At 41.4% G+C, this 18,082-nt stretch overlaps 1 protein-coding gene across 2 annotated transcripts in view; it reads right to left on the bottom strand.

The window, feature by feature from the left end:
* Positions 1-2,664: 2,664 nt before the first annotated feature.
* The window catches only part of LOC140134585 (B-cell receptor CD22-like), a 32,718-nt gene continuing 17,300 nt past the window's right edge, over positions 2,665-18,082 (bottom strand). Inside the window, exons 6-11 of one of the 2 annotated variants that reach the window (XM_072155011.1) lie at positions 14,471-14,704; positions 12,680-12,761; positions 11,185-11,254; positions 10,909-10,988; positions 8,803-8,857; positions 2,665-8,613 (exon numbers count right to left, since the gene is read on the bottom strand). In XM_072155011.1, coding sequence (XP_072011112.1) covers positions 8,488-8,613; positions 8,803-8,857; positions 10,909-10,988; positions 11,185-11,254; positions 12,680-12,761; positions 14,471-14,704 — 647 coding nt within the window. In that variant the 3' untranslated portion in view covers positions 2,665-8,487. The remainder of the gene's footprint in view (positions 8,614-8,802; positions 8,858-10,908; positions 10,989-11,184; positions 11,255-12,679; positions 12,762-14,470; positions 14,705-18,082) is intronic. The other variant, XM_072155013.1, reaches the window with a different exon arrangement.

Here is an 18,082-nt window from a genome sequence, read left to right as displayed (position 1 = left end):
TTTATGAAAACATAAAGGCAGATTTACTAAGAATATAGGAAACTGCACTAAAAGTGCTTTGTAAGTGTGTAATGCTGGGTGCGGCGATTCATTAAGATCATGCACCAAAAATTATGAATTGTTTGCTTCCCCGCACTGGTCTGACAGAGTTCACCAACTTTTTTGTGGTGCACCTTTAAAATACGGCATGCGACAGACTTTACATGTTAAATGTGGCGCTTGGTCCGACTGAGCACCGGAACGGCTAATTTGTGTTGCATGTAGGCTAGCGCAGCCGCCCCACAAAAGGGTCCCGTGTGACACAATTGTGGTGCAGACACTTCTTAAATACTTTTGCAAGCAGTTTACACATAAAACAACGTGCAAAGTCCGACAGAAAACTGGCACAAAGCCCTTAGTAATTGTGCCCCATGTTCTCTTCATGAAATCTAGTTTAAAAAATTTAGAATAAGACATTGAAGCTACATTTCCAGGAAATTCTTCTCTGTGTTGTCCTCATAGTACCGATTAGTCACCGATTTGTAGGAAATGGAGTTTAAAAGAAGAAACGAGAAGTTAGTAAGTTCTCCTTTCTTCCCTATATGACACATTGACCGCACCTCAGGGTCCTCATCCCACTTCTCCTTCTATAGTTGCTTTGCCTTATATATTGAAAACTATTAAAAAACACTTGAAAGGTATTTTTTGTTGTGATTGTAGTAGAGTATTTTACTACTGAATACTAGAGAAATAAGTGGCACCCGGTCTTCACCAGAGCCCGCTGCAAAGCAGGATGGTCTTGCTGCTGCGTGGTGCCACCAGGTTGTTCCACAGGCGCGGCCAGCCAAGGTCAAAGTACCAATACAGAGGGCAGTCTCGGAGTCAGGCACTGGGCAGGCGGCAGAGATGCAAATTCAGAGGTCAAGTCCGGAGTCACAACAGGAGATGCAGAAACAGGAATGGGAATGGAAACAGGAACAAACATCAAGGGAACGCAATGGAAGCTTTCTTTAAGACTGGTAGCTCAAAGATCTGGCAGGGCTTGATGGGAGCAGCCGACCTTTATGGAAAACCCAGAAGTGGCCAGCGCCAATCAGCGCCACTGGCCCTTTGAATCTGCGAGTGCCCGGCGCCCTAGGGAGTGGGGACGTGCGCATGACCTAGCCGGGATGGGACCAGGAGCGTTTAGAGGTAAGTGAGGTCCGGGACGTTCAGCACCATGGAGAGGGGCAACGGTGTGCCCCCGTGACAGTAATGGTGCATAGCTCCTTTGTTAGCCTTCAAAATCAAATCACTGATGGGCTGCAGCAGCACACTTCTCCAGGCTCTTACAAGGAAGAACGTCTAAGTATGAAGCATGGGAAGGGAAAAACTCTAAGAATATTTCACCACGCTGACTCACAGAAGAAACCGGAGTTTAAATTCTCAATGATTTTATTTGCAAAACCAAATGAAACCACGCGTTTCACATGGGAATAAAAGTACCTTAATTTTTGCACCCAGGTCATTCCTTTAATACAGGTGCTGCTTTCTCTCTTTGTGTTCAATATATATATACACAGTATAAGGGTGTGAAGAATAAACGCTTTTTAAAGTATGGTAAAATATAAAATGCAAAGGTTGAAAAACGCATCTCAAGCGCTACTTGTGACCACACCCTTAGAAGTAACCAATGAGTTTTATGAAAATGCAAAACCAAAAATTTATAAAATGGAAAAAAAAACAGCACAAGCTTTCGATGTCCAACAGGTTTATGTGCAAAACTTTAAGTACTTAAAGCATGTGAAATAATCCTTTTTACATCCTGAAAATAAAAGATACATAAGGCACAAGGTGCAGACAAAGGTGTACTTGAGAAACGATGGCAAAAGTCACAGTGAAAAGTCGGAAAAAACAAGAAAAAATTGTACAGGGATATAGAAACATGTCCCCCACTGATTATGCTACTGCTGCTACTCAACGGGGTGTTTTCTCTGATTTTTCCATCCAATGTGCTCATGGGCAAGTGCCAGACCAGGAAATATAAAAAAGCTGAAGAAGGTGAGTAATACCAAGAATAAGTTCATGAAAAGCCTGAATTCTGGTTTCTTCTTTTTGAGGCAGCGTGGTAAAATATTCTTCAATCTTTGCCCTTCACATGTTGCTACTGAACACAGACACAGAAGTCCTGGATTCAAAGCCTCTCCCCATCGATTGTGATCCCTCAAGGGTGAAATGCCGCCATTTAAAGGGAACCTGTCACCTGGAATGTTATTTTTAGCTGGTGACATTAAATAATCTACGCTATGCTGATTTTAACAATGCCTTTGTCAGCATTCTGCATCATTTTAGTAGTTTATATTAGTTTATTTCACATTACTGGCTCCCTACAAGCAGCATGTGGTGAGTCCTAGGGAGGAGCTTTTGTGTACCTGTCATGTGCATTAAGCAGGCAGGACGGAATTTGGTGTGGATAAGAGAGAAAATGTATGAGGAGACCGAGACAGAGGCAGGTTGCTACAGCTGCCCTGGGACTTACCACACACTGCTGTCAAACCCCTTTCACTAGCCCCAGTGAAACAAAGACCTGTCAGCCCATGAGACTTCCACCAGTTGCTTGTTCGAAACCAGCCTACATAGCATATAATGTTATACCAAGAACTTGGACATGTACAGTTGTGAATTCAGACCAAAGAGAAGCCCGAGTTAAGTTGAATATTTATTTGCCTTAAGAACACACTAGACAAACTAATTTATGCACAATGGAAATATATAGTATATACAATGCTCCGATATGCAAAATACAAATACTGGTACAATAAGCAAGTAAAAGATAAAGTCAGTTGCTCTTTAGGCCTTGCTAGGTGCTGTACAGCCACTGGAAGGTAACAGGGTACAAGAACATTATAGATTTCCTCCATCACGATGTTTTGTATAACCTCCCCCCAGAAAAGAACATTGGTACAAGCCTCCCGGGAAACTTGACCCCATGATTGGACACTCCCAAAAAGTAACTGAAAAAACACTAGGATGTACCATAGATCCATAACACCTTTGGAGAAAATATGCATTTCCCCTAGTTTCAATGAGGCTGCTACAAAGTTTGAGATTTTTCCATTTTTGAAGCCAGAGAAGCAGCTGAGCCAGATGTCTGGACACTCAATATCCCATTTCTAATTATTTATAATTCAGAACATTTTTGTATATAAATAAAGGGAGAATTGTCAAAACTTCAAGGAGGCAAATTATCACATCCAACAATTTCTCCAACTCTAAAGGTCTTCCGTGGCAGATCAGTAGTACCTTAAATTTCCCCCTTGCCTTCTCCCATGTTTCCTGGCAAGTTTAGGGCATTCCGCTTCACTAGAAAGGAAAAAAAAGGCAGAGAGCAACAGAGGGACTTCCCCCAATGACTGACTGGTAACGCACGCAACTAACACTTTACCTTTCCTCACTTCCTTCCCCATAAACCTCCAAAAGAACACACACATACTTTGAAACACTCTATCCCATGCAGGGCCACACAAGGGGTGTACTATTCACATTCTACCAAGATGGTGTCCTCTCCCCCGGTGGGCCACATCCCCACGTTCCTGCAAAAGTGGGAAAGAAACCTGGACCTCACTCTTTCAGCAGAACAGAGGATACAAATCTTGACACTGTCCCATAAAGCTTCAACTTCCAACTCATATCAAGAAACTATCTTCAAAATTCTGAGTAGATGGTATATGGTTCCACATGTCCACCATAAAATGTTCCCAGACACATTTCCACTGTGTTGGAGATCTGGTTCCTTAGAGGGGACCATACTGCACATCTTTTGGGAAATGTCCTAAAATATGTCAATTCCGGACTCACAAAATGATAACCTATCAGACAATCTTGCACTGGCCCTCTTGCATATCTCAGAACTGTCACTACCTTAGTACAAAAAATCGTTGACGCAACAATTACTAAATGCAGCAAGGTCCTGTATCCCGACAGGCTGGAAGTTGGTGGGACATTGGTTAAGCAGAGTTAATGATATACACTACATGGAGCGCCTCTACCACTCAGATCCAGCAGCCATAAACAGACTCCATCCATATGGGCACCACAGGTCTCTTTTTGCTCTACTGAGGAGATCAGGAAGCTCCTCAGCGTCACAGATTTGGATGACCATGATGACTTGGTGGCAACTAAATGAGCACCAAAGAAAATCAATCACAATGACCCCTACTAGTAGGGTTCAGCAAATTAAACGAGACACATAGCAAAAAGCTTATAGGAGTAATACAAATAAACAGGATAGGTCCCATTTCTTAGCCTAGAATTTGGAGACTTTGTCATTTAAGGCCGACTTGCGGGCATGTAGAGCCATTGATGTTCCACTAATGGGTTCTGGGAAATATGCAGATAGGTTTTTCTGGATGGAACAAGAAAAACAATGGGGCTCATTTACTAAGGGTCCGAATCGCGCACTTTTGTCGAGTTTCCAGACGACTTCCGATTTGCGCCGGATTGCCCCGGGATTTTTTCGCACGCAATCGGATTGTGGAACATTGTGGCGCCGGGTTTCAAGCGACAGAAATCGGGGGGCGTGGCAGTCGGACAACCCGGCGAATTTGGAAAAGCTGCGGAATTTAAAAAAGGATTTGTGTCGCAAGTCGAGATGGGCGAATTTGTTAAAATTCGTGTTGTCCCCATTCGCTGAATTTTTCGAAAAAAATCGATTCGACCCAAATCGAATCAAAACGAATCACGTTAAAAAACAGGCATTTCCTGGCTGCAGAGAGCCTGTAGGGTGTTGTAGAACGTTGTGCCATGCTCAAATATGCATAGGAAGCGTGGTTTTGTCTTCAAACAATGCTGTGTTTTAGTATGACATGCACATGACAGCCGCGGCTCTTAGAATCGCTTCACTCTTCACTTCCATGTGCACTTACAGAGGCCAACTTCACCAAATAAGCGAAGCGGGAACACAGCCTGACAAGGTAACGTCTGTGCCAGCTCGAAAGGACCAAGCTGAGGGCCGAGATCCCACTATAACATCACAGAGTGCACTCTTTTTACACTGACATCAGATGATTCCATAGATTACGACAGAACCTGTTCTGTTAAACGTGGATACACGTGGAAAGCCCCCCAAAAGAGTGGAGAGGGTGTTGGCAGTAATTTTGCATTGACGTCACTGATCATTTTGCCCTTCTTTTCATGCGTCAGTGTCCTCTTTCAATTGGTCTATAAACTACGTGGATTTGACACATAAATCTGGCTGTAAACTAGAGCCCCCAAAAGGCATTGCAATGTGCGTTATACAGATACCCCACAACTGACAGCTCACTACTGCAGATGCATGAATGTCAAACAGATTTCTTCCTATTGGATTTTGTCACTAAATAGAACTGCTATTTGGGGTATACAGTTCCCCCTTAGAGAACAACCAGGGATTGCAGCAAGAATCGCACAGCACAATAGCAGCAGCTGGACGCTACAACATGAAGTGTGAAGTGCTGAGATAGAAAATGGCTGGATTTTATAGGGCTGTGTGACATCACATAAGCCTTCCGGTCGCTGATTGGCTTACAGGTCTGCAGATGTCATCGGGGGTGTTCCTTTCTCCTTCCCAGAATTCTCTGCCCCATATAACACGTTGTTCTCGCGCCCATTTAGCAGAAACATGAGGGGAAAAAAAACAACTTTGTTCCCGCGAATCAGCATAAACTTCGGCTTCGTGACCAATACAATTTTTCCTGAAATTCTAACCGAAGTTAGAATCATTAGAATCGATTCACCCATCTCTAGTCGCAAGATCAGCACCGGGACGAAGAAGGTGAACTCCGGCGGACCTCGGCACAACAGCGACACCTGGTGAATATCGGGCGCTTGGACCTTTGTGAATCCCGGCAGACCCGAATCCTCGTTGGAGAATGCGCCGCTGGATCGTGACTGGACCGGGTAAGTAAATGAGCCCCAATGTCTCTTTAGTTAACCTTTAAGGCAACCCCCTTAACATCATACAGGTTTTTTAGGAAGCCTAAAGGCATGTGGTTTGTTTAAAGTTAAACCTATAAGGTACAGATTCCCAACCTTAGACAGCAGTGAGAAGTGAGTAGTTAGGAGGAAATTAACTCTTATGGGAAGTGACTTACAAAAAATATCCAAAGTTAAAGTGTTTGGCCACTTTATATTAATTGTTCCGTATATTTAGAGAACCTGGTATTAACGCCTTAAGGCCTTTTTACATTTCCATTTTTCATTCCCCACTTTCAAAAATCCTTAACTTTTTATTTTTTATTTTTCTCATACACATTTGTATGAGAACTTGTTTTCAGTGAAACAAAATATACTTGCTAGTGAAGGTATTAAATATTCCATGCAGTGTACTGGTAAACTGGAAAAAAAATTCAGAATGCAGGGAAACTGACCAGAAAGCATATTTGCGCCATTTTCTTTTGGGCCTTGTTTTTAGGACTTTCATTGTGCTCTCCAAGTAACACTTCCCATTTATTCTTTGAATCGATATGATCAAGGAGATACTACATATATATACAGTATAGGTTTTATTCAGTTTAAATAGATTTTTAAAAAATATTATGTTTTGGATGAAAAAAAAAATAATTTTTCCATATTCTGAGGACAATAACTTTTTCATGCTTCAGTGTTCAAAGCTATGTAAGGCTTTGCAGGACGAGGTAATATTTCCATTGCTACTAATTAGGAGACTGTATATCTTTTTGATCACTTTTATTAAAATAATTATGTGCTGGAAAATGGCAAAAAATAGTGTTTCAGACATTTGGGCACTATCTTCTGCTATAGGGTTCACGGCCAGGAATTTTTTTTTATATTTTGATAGATCTGGCATTTTAGGATGTGGTGATGCCTAACATGTTTATGATTTCATTTGTTCATTTATTTTTAGAACAGTTCTAAGGGAAGGGGAGTTATTTGAACATTTAGGTATATACTTGAGCATAAGCTGACCCGAGTATAAGCCGAGACCCCTAATTTTGACACAAAAAACTGGGAAACCCTATTGACTCGAGTATAAACTGAGGGTGGGAAATGCATTGGTCACAGCCCCCCCAGTATATAGCCAGCCAGCCCCCTGGAGTATATAGCCAGGCAGCCCCATCAAGTATATATTCTGCCAGCCCCCTCAAGTATATAGCCTGCCAGCCCCCTGAAGTATATAGCCTGCCAGCCCCCTGGAATATATAAGCTGCCTGCCTGCCCCCTCGAGTATATAGCCTGCCAGCCCCTCCCGGTCCATCGCAGGCACCATGACGTCAGCCACAAGCTGACATCATAGTGGGGGTCATTTACTAAGGGCCCGATTCGCGTTTTCCCGACGTGTTACCCAAATATTTCCGATTTGCGCCGATTTCCCCTGAATTGCCCCGGGATTTTGGCGCGCGCGAGTGGATTGTGGCGCATCGGCGCCGGCATGCATGCGATGGAAATTTTGGGGGCGTGGCTTACGAAAACCCGATGGATTCGGAAAAAACGCCGCAATTTAAAAAAAAATCTGTTGCGGAGCTTGCGCTTACCTTCACTCTGCCCGGCCCGGTGAACTCCAGTGCGTTCCGATGCTCTTCAGCGCAGCAGCGCCACCTGGTGGACGGCAGAGGAACTACCTTAATAAATCCCGGCCGGACCCGAATCCAGCGCAGAGAACGCGCCGCTGGATCGCGAATGGACCGGGTAAGTAAATCTGCCCCAGTGTGTGCCAATGCGGGTGACGTCACGAAGACTGTGACGGACCAGGACCCAATGTTGGAGCCGAGTATAAGCCGAGTTAGTGTTTTTCAGCACATTTTTTGTGCTGAAAAACTAGGCTTATTCTCGAGTATATATGGTATTTATTTTTTTCTATTTTTTTTTTTTAAAACCCTTGCTCTATATGTAGACCACCTAGGATGCTTGAAACCAAAAGTGTCTGATCAAACCTAAGATATACTGTAATACTAATGCATTATATATTATATACCATATTATTTTATATTATATATCATGCTGAATGACCAGCCTGGGAGTCTCAAGAAGATTCCTGATTGTCAGAGCAATGGATCGCTGCCCTCCAATGTTGTCATGGGGGAAGGGTGGGGGGGGGCCAACCAAGATGGTGGCGCCCATGAGCCGCTAGCATTTAAATGCTCCAGCATTGCCAGGGGCCTTTAAATGGGTAACACCCACAATCGGTGCTAGCTTCTATTGTGGGTGTTTGTTAAATTATCAACCACTAGTTGAAAAAATAAAAGCTTTATCTGTAAGGGGTTGTCTACTTTCAAAATCCCATTTAAAGTTGAAGGATCTTTAAGAAATAAGTTGACTGCACGTCGGGGATCCCCGATCTTCATCTGTAAAATTAACTTCATCAACGTCCCTGAAGATCAGGACATGGTTAATCATGGGTATTATAGAGTTTTCATTGACACCAATATACAGTTTGTTGTAATGCACCGGCATGCTGGGACCTCCAAGAAGAAATCTAACCTCTCCGGCCATTCAATATGGGTCCCACAATTTCTGTACCAAAAAACATCCTTAATATTTCAAAGTTGCATAATCCACAAGATCTGCATCGATGACTCTAGAAGAGGTAGGTCTACTCCGGTCCTCCTGTCTATGGGAGATAACAGAATACTCAACTTCATTCGATGGCTGCATGGCCTGAAATATAATAAAAGAAAAATAATTCTAAGAACAAAATTACCGAGTTTACAATAATTATCAGGGGGTCCCAATGGCCAGGGCCGGGAGATACCATAAGAGATAACATAAGGGATACATTTCTGACTTTCCTTCCTCTGTGTGTGGGAGGGGTTTAGTGTCTTTTAAGGAAATTGAAGAACTACTTACTGCACTATTACTGTAAATCACATGATTTTCTTCAAGGGCCATGTCCACTGAAGGCCTAAAAGAAATTGGACTACAATGTATTAGATATTACAATTTGTGATTAATGGGGGTTACATGCCCATCGTTCTTGAGCCCTCATTATGAGATCTAGTTCTAATTATGTGATTGCTGGTGGCTCACTTATTGCAACCGATACAGATCATAATATCAATGAACCATTGTGGTTTCTTCGGATAAAATATCAAAAATAAAGATTGTGAAAATGGATCTCTTTCTGGTAATGCAGAGAGAGAAAGTAAATGTGGCTCATTCACTTAGGGTCCGAATCACACTTTTTCGTTAGGTTTCCCGAATATTTTCGATGCCCCGGGATTTTGGCGCACGTGATCGGATTGTGGCACACTTTTATTTAGCTTCTGAACATTCTATTAGTATCTGTCACATAAAGATAAGAGATGAGACAGATGAGAGATGATGAGATTCATGAGATGGATTAAAAACATAATGACACTTTCAGCTCTGCTAAGTAACTTATAACACACACAGCGTCAGCTATGCTATGTCTCCCTCCCGGATAAAGACATTATCTGTCTGTAGCTTGTAGAGTAAGTCTCTGCACTCTGCAATTTGCCGTCATGTTTGTCTGTGTCTGAGCTGGTCTTGTGATGCAGGGGGGAGGGGCAGGAGGCACAGAGTACTGCCATGCGCAGACATATTAATGAGATGAATGAAACCATAGACAGAAGATTTACAGATATCCAAGATCAACCATAATTGTGTACACGAGGACTGATAGAGACAGGTTGGAATTATATTATGTTGTGAAATGTTGCATTTTTATTAATAACAGTGAATTAGAGAATTTGTTATTTTGTTATGATGAGTATATTCAAGGATCTTGTCTTCGTGGGAATAGCCCTTTGGTGGCAGTGGGCCTATTCAGTCAATGGTTTTTAATCAAGGATTTTCCGATGCAAAACTGCTCTCACATTAAATTCCATAGAAGAACATTCCAACAACAGAAGCTACTCAGAAAATAGTGCATGAAGGTCAAAATCCATGTCCGAAAGCTGCCATGTGGACAAGTCTTTAGCCAGTTTTAAGGAAAACTTTAGTCTTAATTTTAAGGACAATTATTAGAGCTAATGCTTGAAATTTTCTTTTTGAAATTTTCAGAGTGAACAAGCATTTTCCTATTGTCTTAAACTAAAGGGGGTGACTAACACATTGGGGCTCATTTACTAAGGGTCCGAACGGCGCACTTTCATCAGGTTTCCCGAATATTTCCATTTTGCGCTGAATTACCCTGGGATTTTGGCACACATGATCGAATTTTGGCGCATTGCCGCCGGCTTTCACGCGACATAAATCGTGGGTGTGGCCGTCGGACAACCGACGGATTTGGAAAAAACGTGGAATTTAAAAAACTAAATTGTGTTGCAAGATCATCCCTTACATGCACCGGGAAGAAGAAGGTGAACTCCGGCGGACCTCGGCGCAGCATCGACACCTGCTGGATATCGGGTGCACGACCTTAGTGAATCCTGATAGACCCGTATCCACGGTGGACAACGCACCACAGGATCGCGACTGGACCGGGTAAGTAAATGTGCCCCAACGTCTAGTTTCTGTTACTACATTTTGAGACTTGCCCCAGTAGAGACATATTTTAGAGGCATTTTTCCTAGTTGAGAGTTATTTGTCCCAGTTGTGATGTATTTATTTCAGTTGAGACATATTTTTCCCAGCTGAAGTATATTTGTCCCATTTTACATTTATTTGTCCCATTTTGAGACATATTTGTCTGAAATAAGATTTATTTGTCGCAGTCTCAACTGAGACAAATAAGCCTCAAAAAGCATTGTTTCCATTGACTTGGAACATATTGTAGCCTCAGGAAAACTGCCTTGGACCGTATATTATTAAATTTGTTTTCAATTATGTTCAAGTTTTGGTAAATGAAAAATTCATTGTGGCAAATGTATCAATGTGTTAAACTTAATCTTCACCGTAGGTTTGGTCTTAATTGATTTCAAGGACAAGAACATTTTCTGGAAGCCTAATAAAATGAAACACGTGAACTGATAATTTCAGACAGGAACTTACTCTGATTCAATGGAAAGTGGTTGAGTGTGGTGATTGTTCCGGATATTTCCATACTGATTTTCATCCATAGTCATTGTGACCTAGAAAACAGAAGGTTTATTTAGAAAACGGCTTGGGTCATGGACATAGGAAAAACTTGCACCAGATCTGCTAGACCTCAGTTCAGTTTACAAAGGATGACCCAAGACAGTGGTAGACAGTGAATTCACACTGGTCTAAAGAGTAAATCAAAGGGTAATGCACGGACAGAAGCATAGACCATTCAAAATAACTTACGCTATGAGGACTACTGGTGGAGACTCTTCCATAATTTGCAGAGGTCTTAAGAGTGGACTTCTTCTTTCGCCTATTGAAAATAAAATAAAAAAAAAAACAAAAATAGAAGTGAACTTTTCCTTGCAAAGAAAAAACATTTGTAAGTAAATCCTATTACCCTTTTACAAATATTAAAGTTTGCCATCCTTCAAGTTTTTAAAGATGGTTGAGACTACTCAAAGCCCCTCTCCCACCTGCTGGCCATCTTCTGTCTTCTCTAACTTCGTGCTGGGCGCCGCCATTGTTCTCCCCCGGACGGCGCCTAGTATGACGTCAGCAGCGGTCCGTCCGGGGGAGAATAATGGCCGCGCCCAGCACGAAGTTAGAGAAGACAGAAGACGGCCGCGGAAGCCAGAAGAGGAGCCGCGCGGACATCGGAGGAGCAGCGCTGCACGTCGGGGCCACCGGAGGGTGAGTATATAAGTTTATTATTTTTTAAATATTTTTTATGACTGTATGACTCATGTATAAGCCGAGGGGACGTTTTTCATAGATTTGGATCTCGGCTTATACACGTGTATATACGGTATATCTTGTCCTACAAAAAAATAAATCCCCATTTAAAAACAAAATTGGATTTTGAAAATTGATAAACATAACTGCATCTGAAGTCTATAATAAGGGTAGAACAAGCTAATTAAAATTTTAAAAAATATATTTATTTGGTATCCACTCTAAAAAATGTCTATTTTCCAAATCTTTTTACTATTTGCAAAGGAACCCAGGGTATAAGTCACATACCAGGGACAAAAACCTTTGAAAGGAAAAAAGAATAAAAATAACCAATATTCCCCCTTGAAATGTAGAGTTGATTCAAAAACCTAAGAATATGGACCAATATTAAAGCCCCCTATAATTTTACATTTTAAAAATAAAACTTTGTTTTACAAAGTTGCTTTATAAAATAATCATTAATTTGATGGAGGGCATTAACAGTGATTATTTGGAAAACTGTGGACTATAAGGTACTGCGTCCCCAAAAATATTGGAGACAAGGAATAAAGAGACAAAGCCCAACAATGGGGCAGATTTACTTACCCGGTCCATTCGCAATCCAGCGGCGCGTTCTCTGTGGAGGATTCGGGTCTTCCGGCGATTCATTAAGGCAGTTCCCCCCGACGTCCACTAGGTGTCGCTGCTGCACTGAAAGCACTGGAGTTCACCAAGCCGGGCCGAGTGCAGGTAAGTGCGTGTCCAGCGACACTTTTTTTTTAAAAAACTGCGGCGGTTTTTCCAAATTCGTCGGGTTTTCGTACGGCCACGCCCCCCGATTTCCGTCGCGTGCATGCCGCCGCCGATGTGACACAATCCGATCGCGTGCACCAAAATCCCGGGGCAATTCAGGGAAAATCACCGCAAAACTGAAAAATTCGGGTAACCCGCCATAAAAATGCGAATCGGACCCTTAGTAAATGACCCCCAATATTTTCAGATTCAGACAGTGACAAGTAAATACCTTATGTAAACGATTAGAATCAAAAACAGCAGAATGAATATTCCAGCCACTATCCCCAAAATCATAAGTAAATTGACTTCACCTGAAAGAAATAAAAAATTGAGTAAAAGTAATAGTAAAATGATAATATTAGAGTATAAAATATGTAAAGTTATACAGGAAACTCATCAGTCATTTTCCAGTTATACATCTTTTAGCAGCATTAGAAGAATAACAAATTTACTTGGTTCATGTTTTTATGGAAAAATGGATCTTATTTATCATATAACAACTTGTTAAGATATATTCTACTTCACAGGAAAATAAATCACCAGTCTGTATGTAAAAGGGGTTGTCCGAGTTCTGAAAAAAACTCAGGGAGGCCGGGATGGAGCTCCTTAAAAAAATAAAGTCCTACTTACCTTCCGATGCCCTCCGGACTAAGCTTCCGACCGGTCCCGACAACCTTCCGGCCCGCATACACAATGCTGTGTATAGTGACGGATAGGAGTGCCCGACCACGGCCGGCCGGAAGCTGAATCCAGCGCTGCTCCGGCGGCCATGTTTGTTTACATGGCGCCCGGACCGGAGCAACAGCAGCGCTGGATACCGGAGGGCACCGGAAGGTAAGTAGGACTTTATTTTTTTAAGGAGCGCCCTCCCAGCCTCCCTGAGTTTTTTTTTTCAGAACTCGGACAACCCCTTTAAAGCATTGACTAGAGTACCAAAAAAACGGTAACAACCATTGTTGGAAATATGTCAGATGTTCACGGAACACATTTTGGATGGCAATGCCATAAACATGAGCTGCTAATTTCCCTTCACTACTGCAATTATCATGGACCCTGACCCATTGTATTGCAAGAACCTGGCTGAAACATCTGATGAATTTAGTGGCTTAGTGGTTAAATTTTTTTTAATGTGGCCAAAAAAGGAATAAATATTTACTCATCAGAGTCTATATTGTAGACATTCAATTCAATGATTCATCTTACCATTACAACCTAAGGCTACGACTGTTTTCATTACATATTTTTTACCCATTGAATAGCGGATACATTTCAGATTGCTGAGTCTCTGACATTGGGAATAATTTAATCAGTATAATAGAAAATCTCAATGAACTGCCAAGAGTAAATTTTCGGCAAATTTTCAGATCTGTCCTGTTAGTCATGCCACGTGTCCAATAGGAGTCAATAGAAATATAGGACAGTCAATTAGTCTTCCATTTAATGCACCCCGTGTTATCAAGGGCAGTACTTAGGTAATGTGGCCTATGGTACTATAATTAATAGGCTAAACACAACACACGCATTTGATATATGTTTTTTGTTATGGACCATCATGACTCTCCCTATAGCAGTGATGGCGAACCTTTTAGACACAGAGTGCCCAAACTACAACCAAAACTTACTTTTATGTTGCAAAGTGCCAAGATGACATTTTAAGCAGTAACATATTGATCCCAACTGTATCATAAGTCTTAATCGTATTGGTGTTCTGAGGACACCAATACAATAGAAAGAAAATTTGGATTCTTCCAGGGTCCACTGAAGAGGAAGAATCAGGAGACCCAGTGTAGGAGCTCCAACCATAATCCATCTCTATCCATACCTTCTCGCTTCTTGTGTAGTCCTGGCAGCCAAGAAGGTGTTGCTTTAAAATAGTTTTGGACTGCAGGAGGAAACCTTAGGTCATGTCTAGCAAATTTTGTGCTGGGGTGAAGGCCTGGGTGCCCACAGAAAGGGCTCTGAGTGCCTCCTCTGGCACCCGTGCCATAGGTTCGCCACCACTGCCCTATAGGATACTAACGTTGTATGTGGATCTCTTGTGAGGAGGAATTCCCAGCCGTGTTGTGGGCAATACATGAATAGCGGCCGTAGCGCTCCCCGTTGTTGTCTATGGTCAGTGTCTTCCCTGTCTCATTGTGTAATATGGATCCATCCTTCATCCAGGTGTAGTGAGTTACATCAGGACGGCTGCTCCGGAAATCACACACCAACTCATGGTCATTCCTCACAGTGATGTGGACTCCAGCTGGCGCATCTAAAATTGAGATCAAAGTCTGTAAAATCTTCTCAATGATAATGTGCAACATAAATATTTACCTTGCGATGGAAAAACAGAAATCTAATCTTTGACAAACTATAACATAATGTTTATCCAGAAGCATAAATCATGCAATTATGAGATCCTGTGCAAAGGGCCTCATTTTTATAAAGCAAAAATATTTTTTTTTATTATTTATGATTTTGGTGATTCTTGATTCAATCCCTGATCTTGAGAAGCTTTGATTTTCTACATTTTTCTATTTTTTTTTTTTTTTTGCTCTGTGATATCTTAAAATCTTGCCTTGAGGGTTGCCACATAATGAAGATTACTTTTATTTTTATCATATCATAGTGGAATCTACAATTTTTCCTTTTTTGAAGGCTAACGCAAAGAAAGAAAAATGGCAAACAAAATCCCTTTACTGTGCAATCTAAAAACCTACTGTATGGGAAATCCATTAGTTTCCCTTGAAAAAAAGACTGCTCTTCTAATAGAGTCTGAGAGCAGTGAACCCCAGTTTAGTTTCTTCTTCTGTGTTTGTAGTAGACTAACTTGAAGATACCGGGACAAAAAGGTAAAGACTAGAGATGAGCGAGTATACGTGTACCAGCTTGATGCTTGTTCGAGTATTAGAGTACTCGAAACTGCTCGTTGCTCGGACGAATATCTCGCCTGCTCGCGATCGAGCATTTACTTAACGAAACACAGTGAAGAACAGTGAAGAATACAATGAAAACAGTGAACACAGGATCATTTAAGTGAAGAACACAGTGAAGAACACATTGCAGATGTTTGCAGATGTTTTCACTGATAGAACAGATTGAAAGAACACTGAAGAACACATTGCAGATGTTCCGTACATCTACTAACTTATCCGAAGACACGCGTGCCGAACGGTGTTCTTCACAATAGTATGTGAAGAACAATATGTGTGAAGAACACATTGCAGATGTATGGATAGGTTGGTGAGCTCCGGCGAACTCCGGCGGACCTCGGCGGGCGCAGCGACACCTGGTGGACATCGGGCGCCTAGTGGACACCTAGTGAATCGCTGTAAGACCCGAATCCTCGTCGGAGAACACGCCGCTGGATTGCAACAGGACCGGGTAAGTAAATGTGCCCCAAGGTGACACTAGTGAGAGATAAAAACGAAGTAATATGTACTAAAGTACACACAGGAATTATATGTATGTGTAATAGTAATATCAGGTTTATTAATTTAGTTGAAATGTGTGTTGGGGCTGATGCTATGCCGGCAACTGTAGACCATGTAGAACATATTTATGGGTGAGTGTTTAATGCTTTATATTGCTTAGTTTATCATGGTTTTGACATGATATCTAATATATAAAGCTGAGTGTATGTGTGTGTGTATGTACGTATGTATGTATGTGTGTATGTATGTGTGTGTGTATGTACGTACGTAAGTATGTATGTATGTGTATATGTATATCCACTAAAGGAATCTGCACAGACGCATTTATAGTCACCAAATTTTGCATAGCCGCTCTCTGTGACTCAGGCAACGTCAAAAATCAGGTTTCACCCCGCGCTTTCCAAAATCCACTTAATAACCACCATACACCGGAGCCATTGTCTGCTACTGCTGTGGCAGTTAGAAGCTGAGCTGTGATTGGTTGCTGTTCTGACACAGGTCATTCATATGAGCTCTGAGCTGTTATTGGTTACTGTAGGCAGTGAGTATAAGACACTTATGTGTGAGGTGGGTAGATGGATTGGGATACAGAGGTATCAGAAATGTCTGAGGTAAAACTGTTCCAGTTGCCCATGGAAACCAATCAGAGATCAGCTGTAATTTTGCAAACAGCCGTGGTAAAATGAAACTTGAGCTCTGTTCTGCTCTCAGACACTTCTGATAAATCTCCCCATAGACATAGTGACAGTCAGAGACGAAGACAGTCACTAGAATGAGACTGCCAGAGACAGACAGTCACTGAGAGACTGCCAGAGACAGACAGTTACTAAAAGAAACTGCCAGAGACAGATAGTCACTAAAAGAGACTGCCAGAGACAGACTTGTCACTGAATGAGACTGCCAGAGACAAACAGACAGGCTGTTACAGGGACTGACTGACAGACAGACTGTGACAGGGACTCACAGACAGGCAGTAACAGGGAATGACAGACAGGCTGTGACAGGGACTGACAGTCAGTGATCAAATATTTTTATTTCTATTCTGCTATAGCTAAGAGCAGTTATTTACTATCCTGGTTAATCACGGGAGCTACAACTAGTTACTAATATACATACATATAATGCCTCTGTGCACTTCAGTACATAGTTGTTTGGGTTATTTGTGTAGTGGTCGTCCTTTTTAATCCATTTGCGTTATTTCATCATTAAAGATTGTAAATTTTGCATTGTACTATTTACTCCAATAACTTAGGTTCTTTTTGTGAAAATTGGTTCCAATCTTGTTATACTTAGCATATGAAAGTGTATGCGGTAATGTGATATAAGCAAGAAGACCAGCTCGACTCCCGTTCAGGACACGCCGAGCGAGGCACGGGCCTCCCCTCTGCCAGGGTTAGGAATCCAAATGAACGAAAATAACGGCTCAGCCAGGCTCCAGGCAATGCATTTAACGTCCTTTATTTATGCATAAAAGTGCAACATCCACTGTGTGGGGAAACAGCAACAGCTGACGCGTTTCGGGCGGGTTAACCGTCCTTAGTCAGCTATGACTAAGGACGGTTAACCCGCCCGAAACGCGTCAGCTGTTGCTGTTTCCCCACACAGTGGATGTTGCACTTTTATGCATAAATAAAGGACGTTAAATGCATTGCCTGGAGCCTGGCTGAGCCGTTATTTTCGTTTATGCGGTAATGTGAACAATGCAGAAGTCACAGCACTTTTCACAGTATTGTGCCCTGTATCAAATCTGATAATCAAGAGTATAAGATTAGATTAACCTCTAAAATACTTTCACAACTCCAATCCCTTTACAGTATATCATAGTATATCATATATCACAGTATATCATAGTATATCATATATCACAGTATATCATAGTATATATCATATATCACAGTATATCATAGTATATCATATATCACAGTATATCATAGTATATCATATATCACAGTATATCATAGTATATATCATATATCACAGTATATCATAGTATATCATATATCACAGTATATCATAGTATATATCATATATCACAGTATATCATAGTATATCATATATCACAGTATATCATAGTATATATCATATATCACAGTATATCATAGTATATCATATATCACAGTATATCATAGTATATCATATATCACAGTATATCATAGTATATATCATATATCACAGTATATCATAGTATATCATATATCACAGTATATCATAGTATA

Source organism: Engystomops pustulosus, chromosome 6 (assembly GCF_040894005.1).
Source record: "Engystomops pustulosus chromosome 6, aEngPut4.maternal, whole genome shotgun sequence".
NCBI classification, from domain to species: domain Eukaryota; kingdom Metazoa; phylum Chordata; class Amphibia; order Anura; family Leptodactylidae; genus Engystomops; species Engystomops pustulosus.
This window is presented reverse-complemented; position numbering and strand designations above follow the sequence as displayed.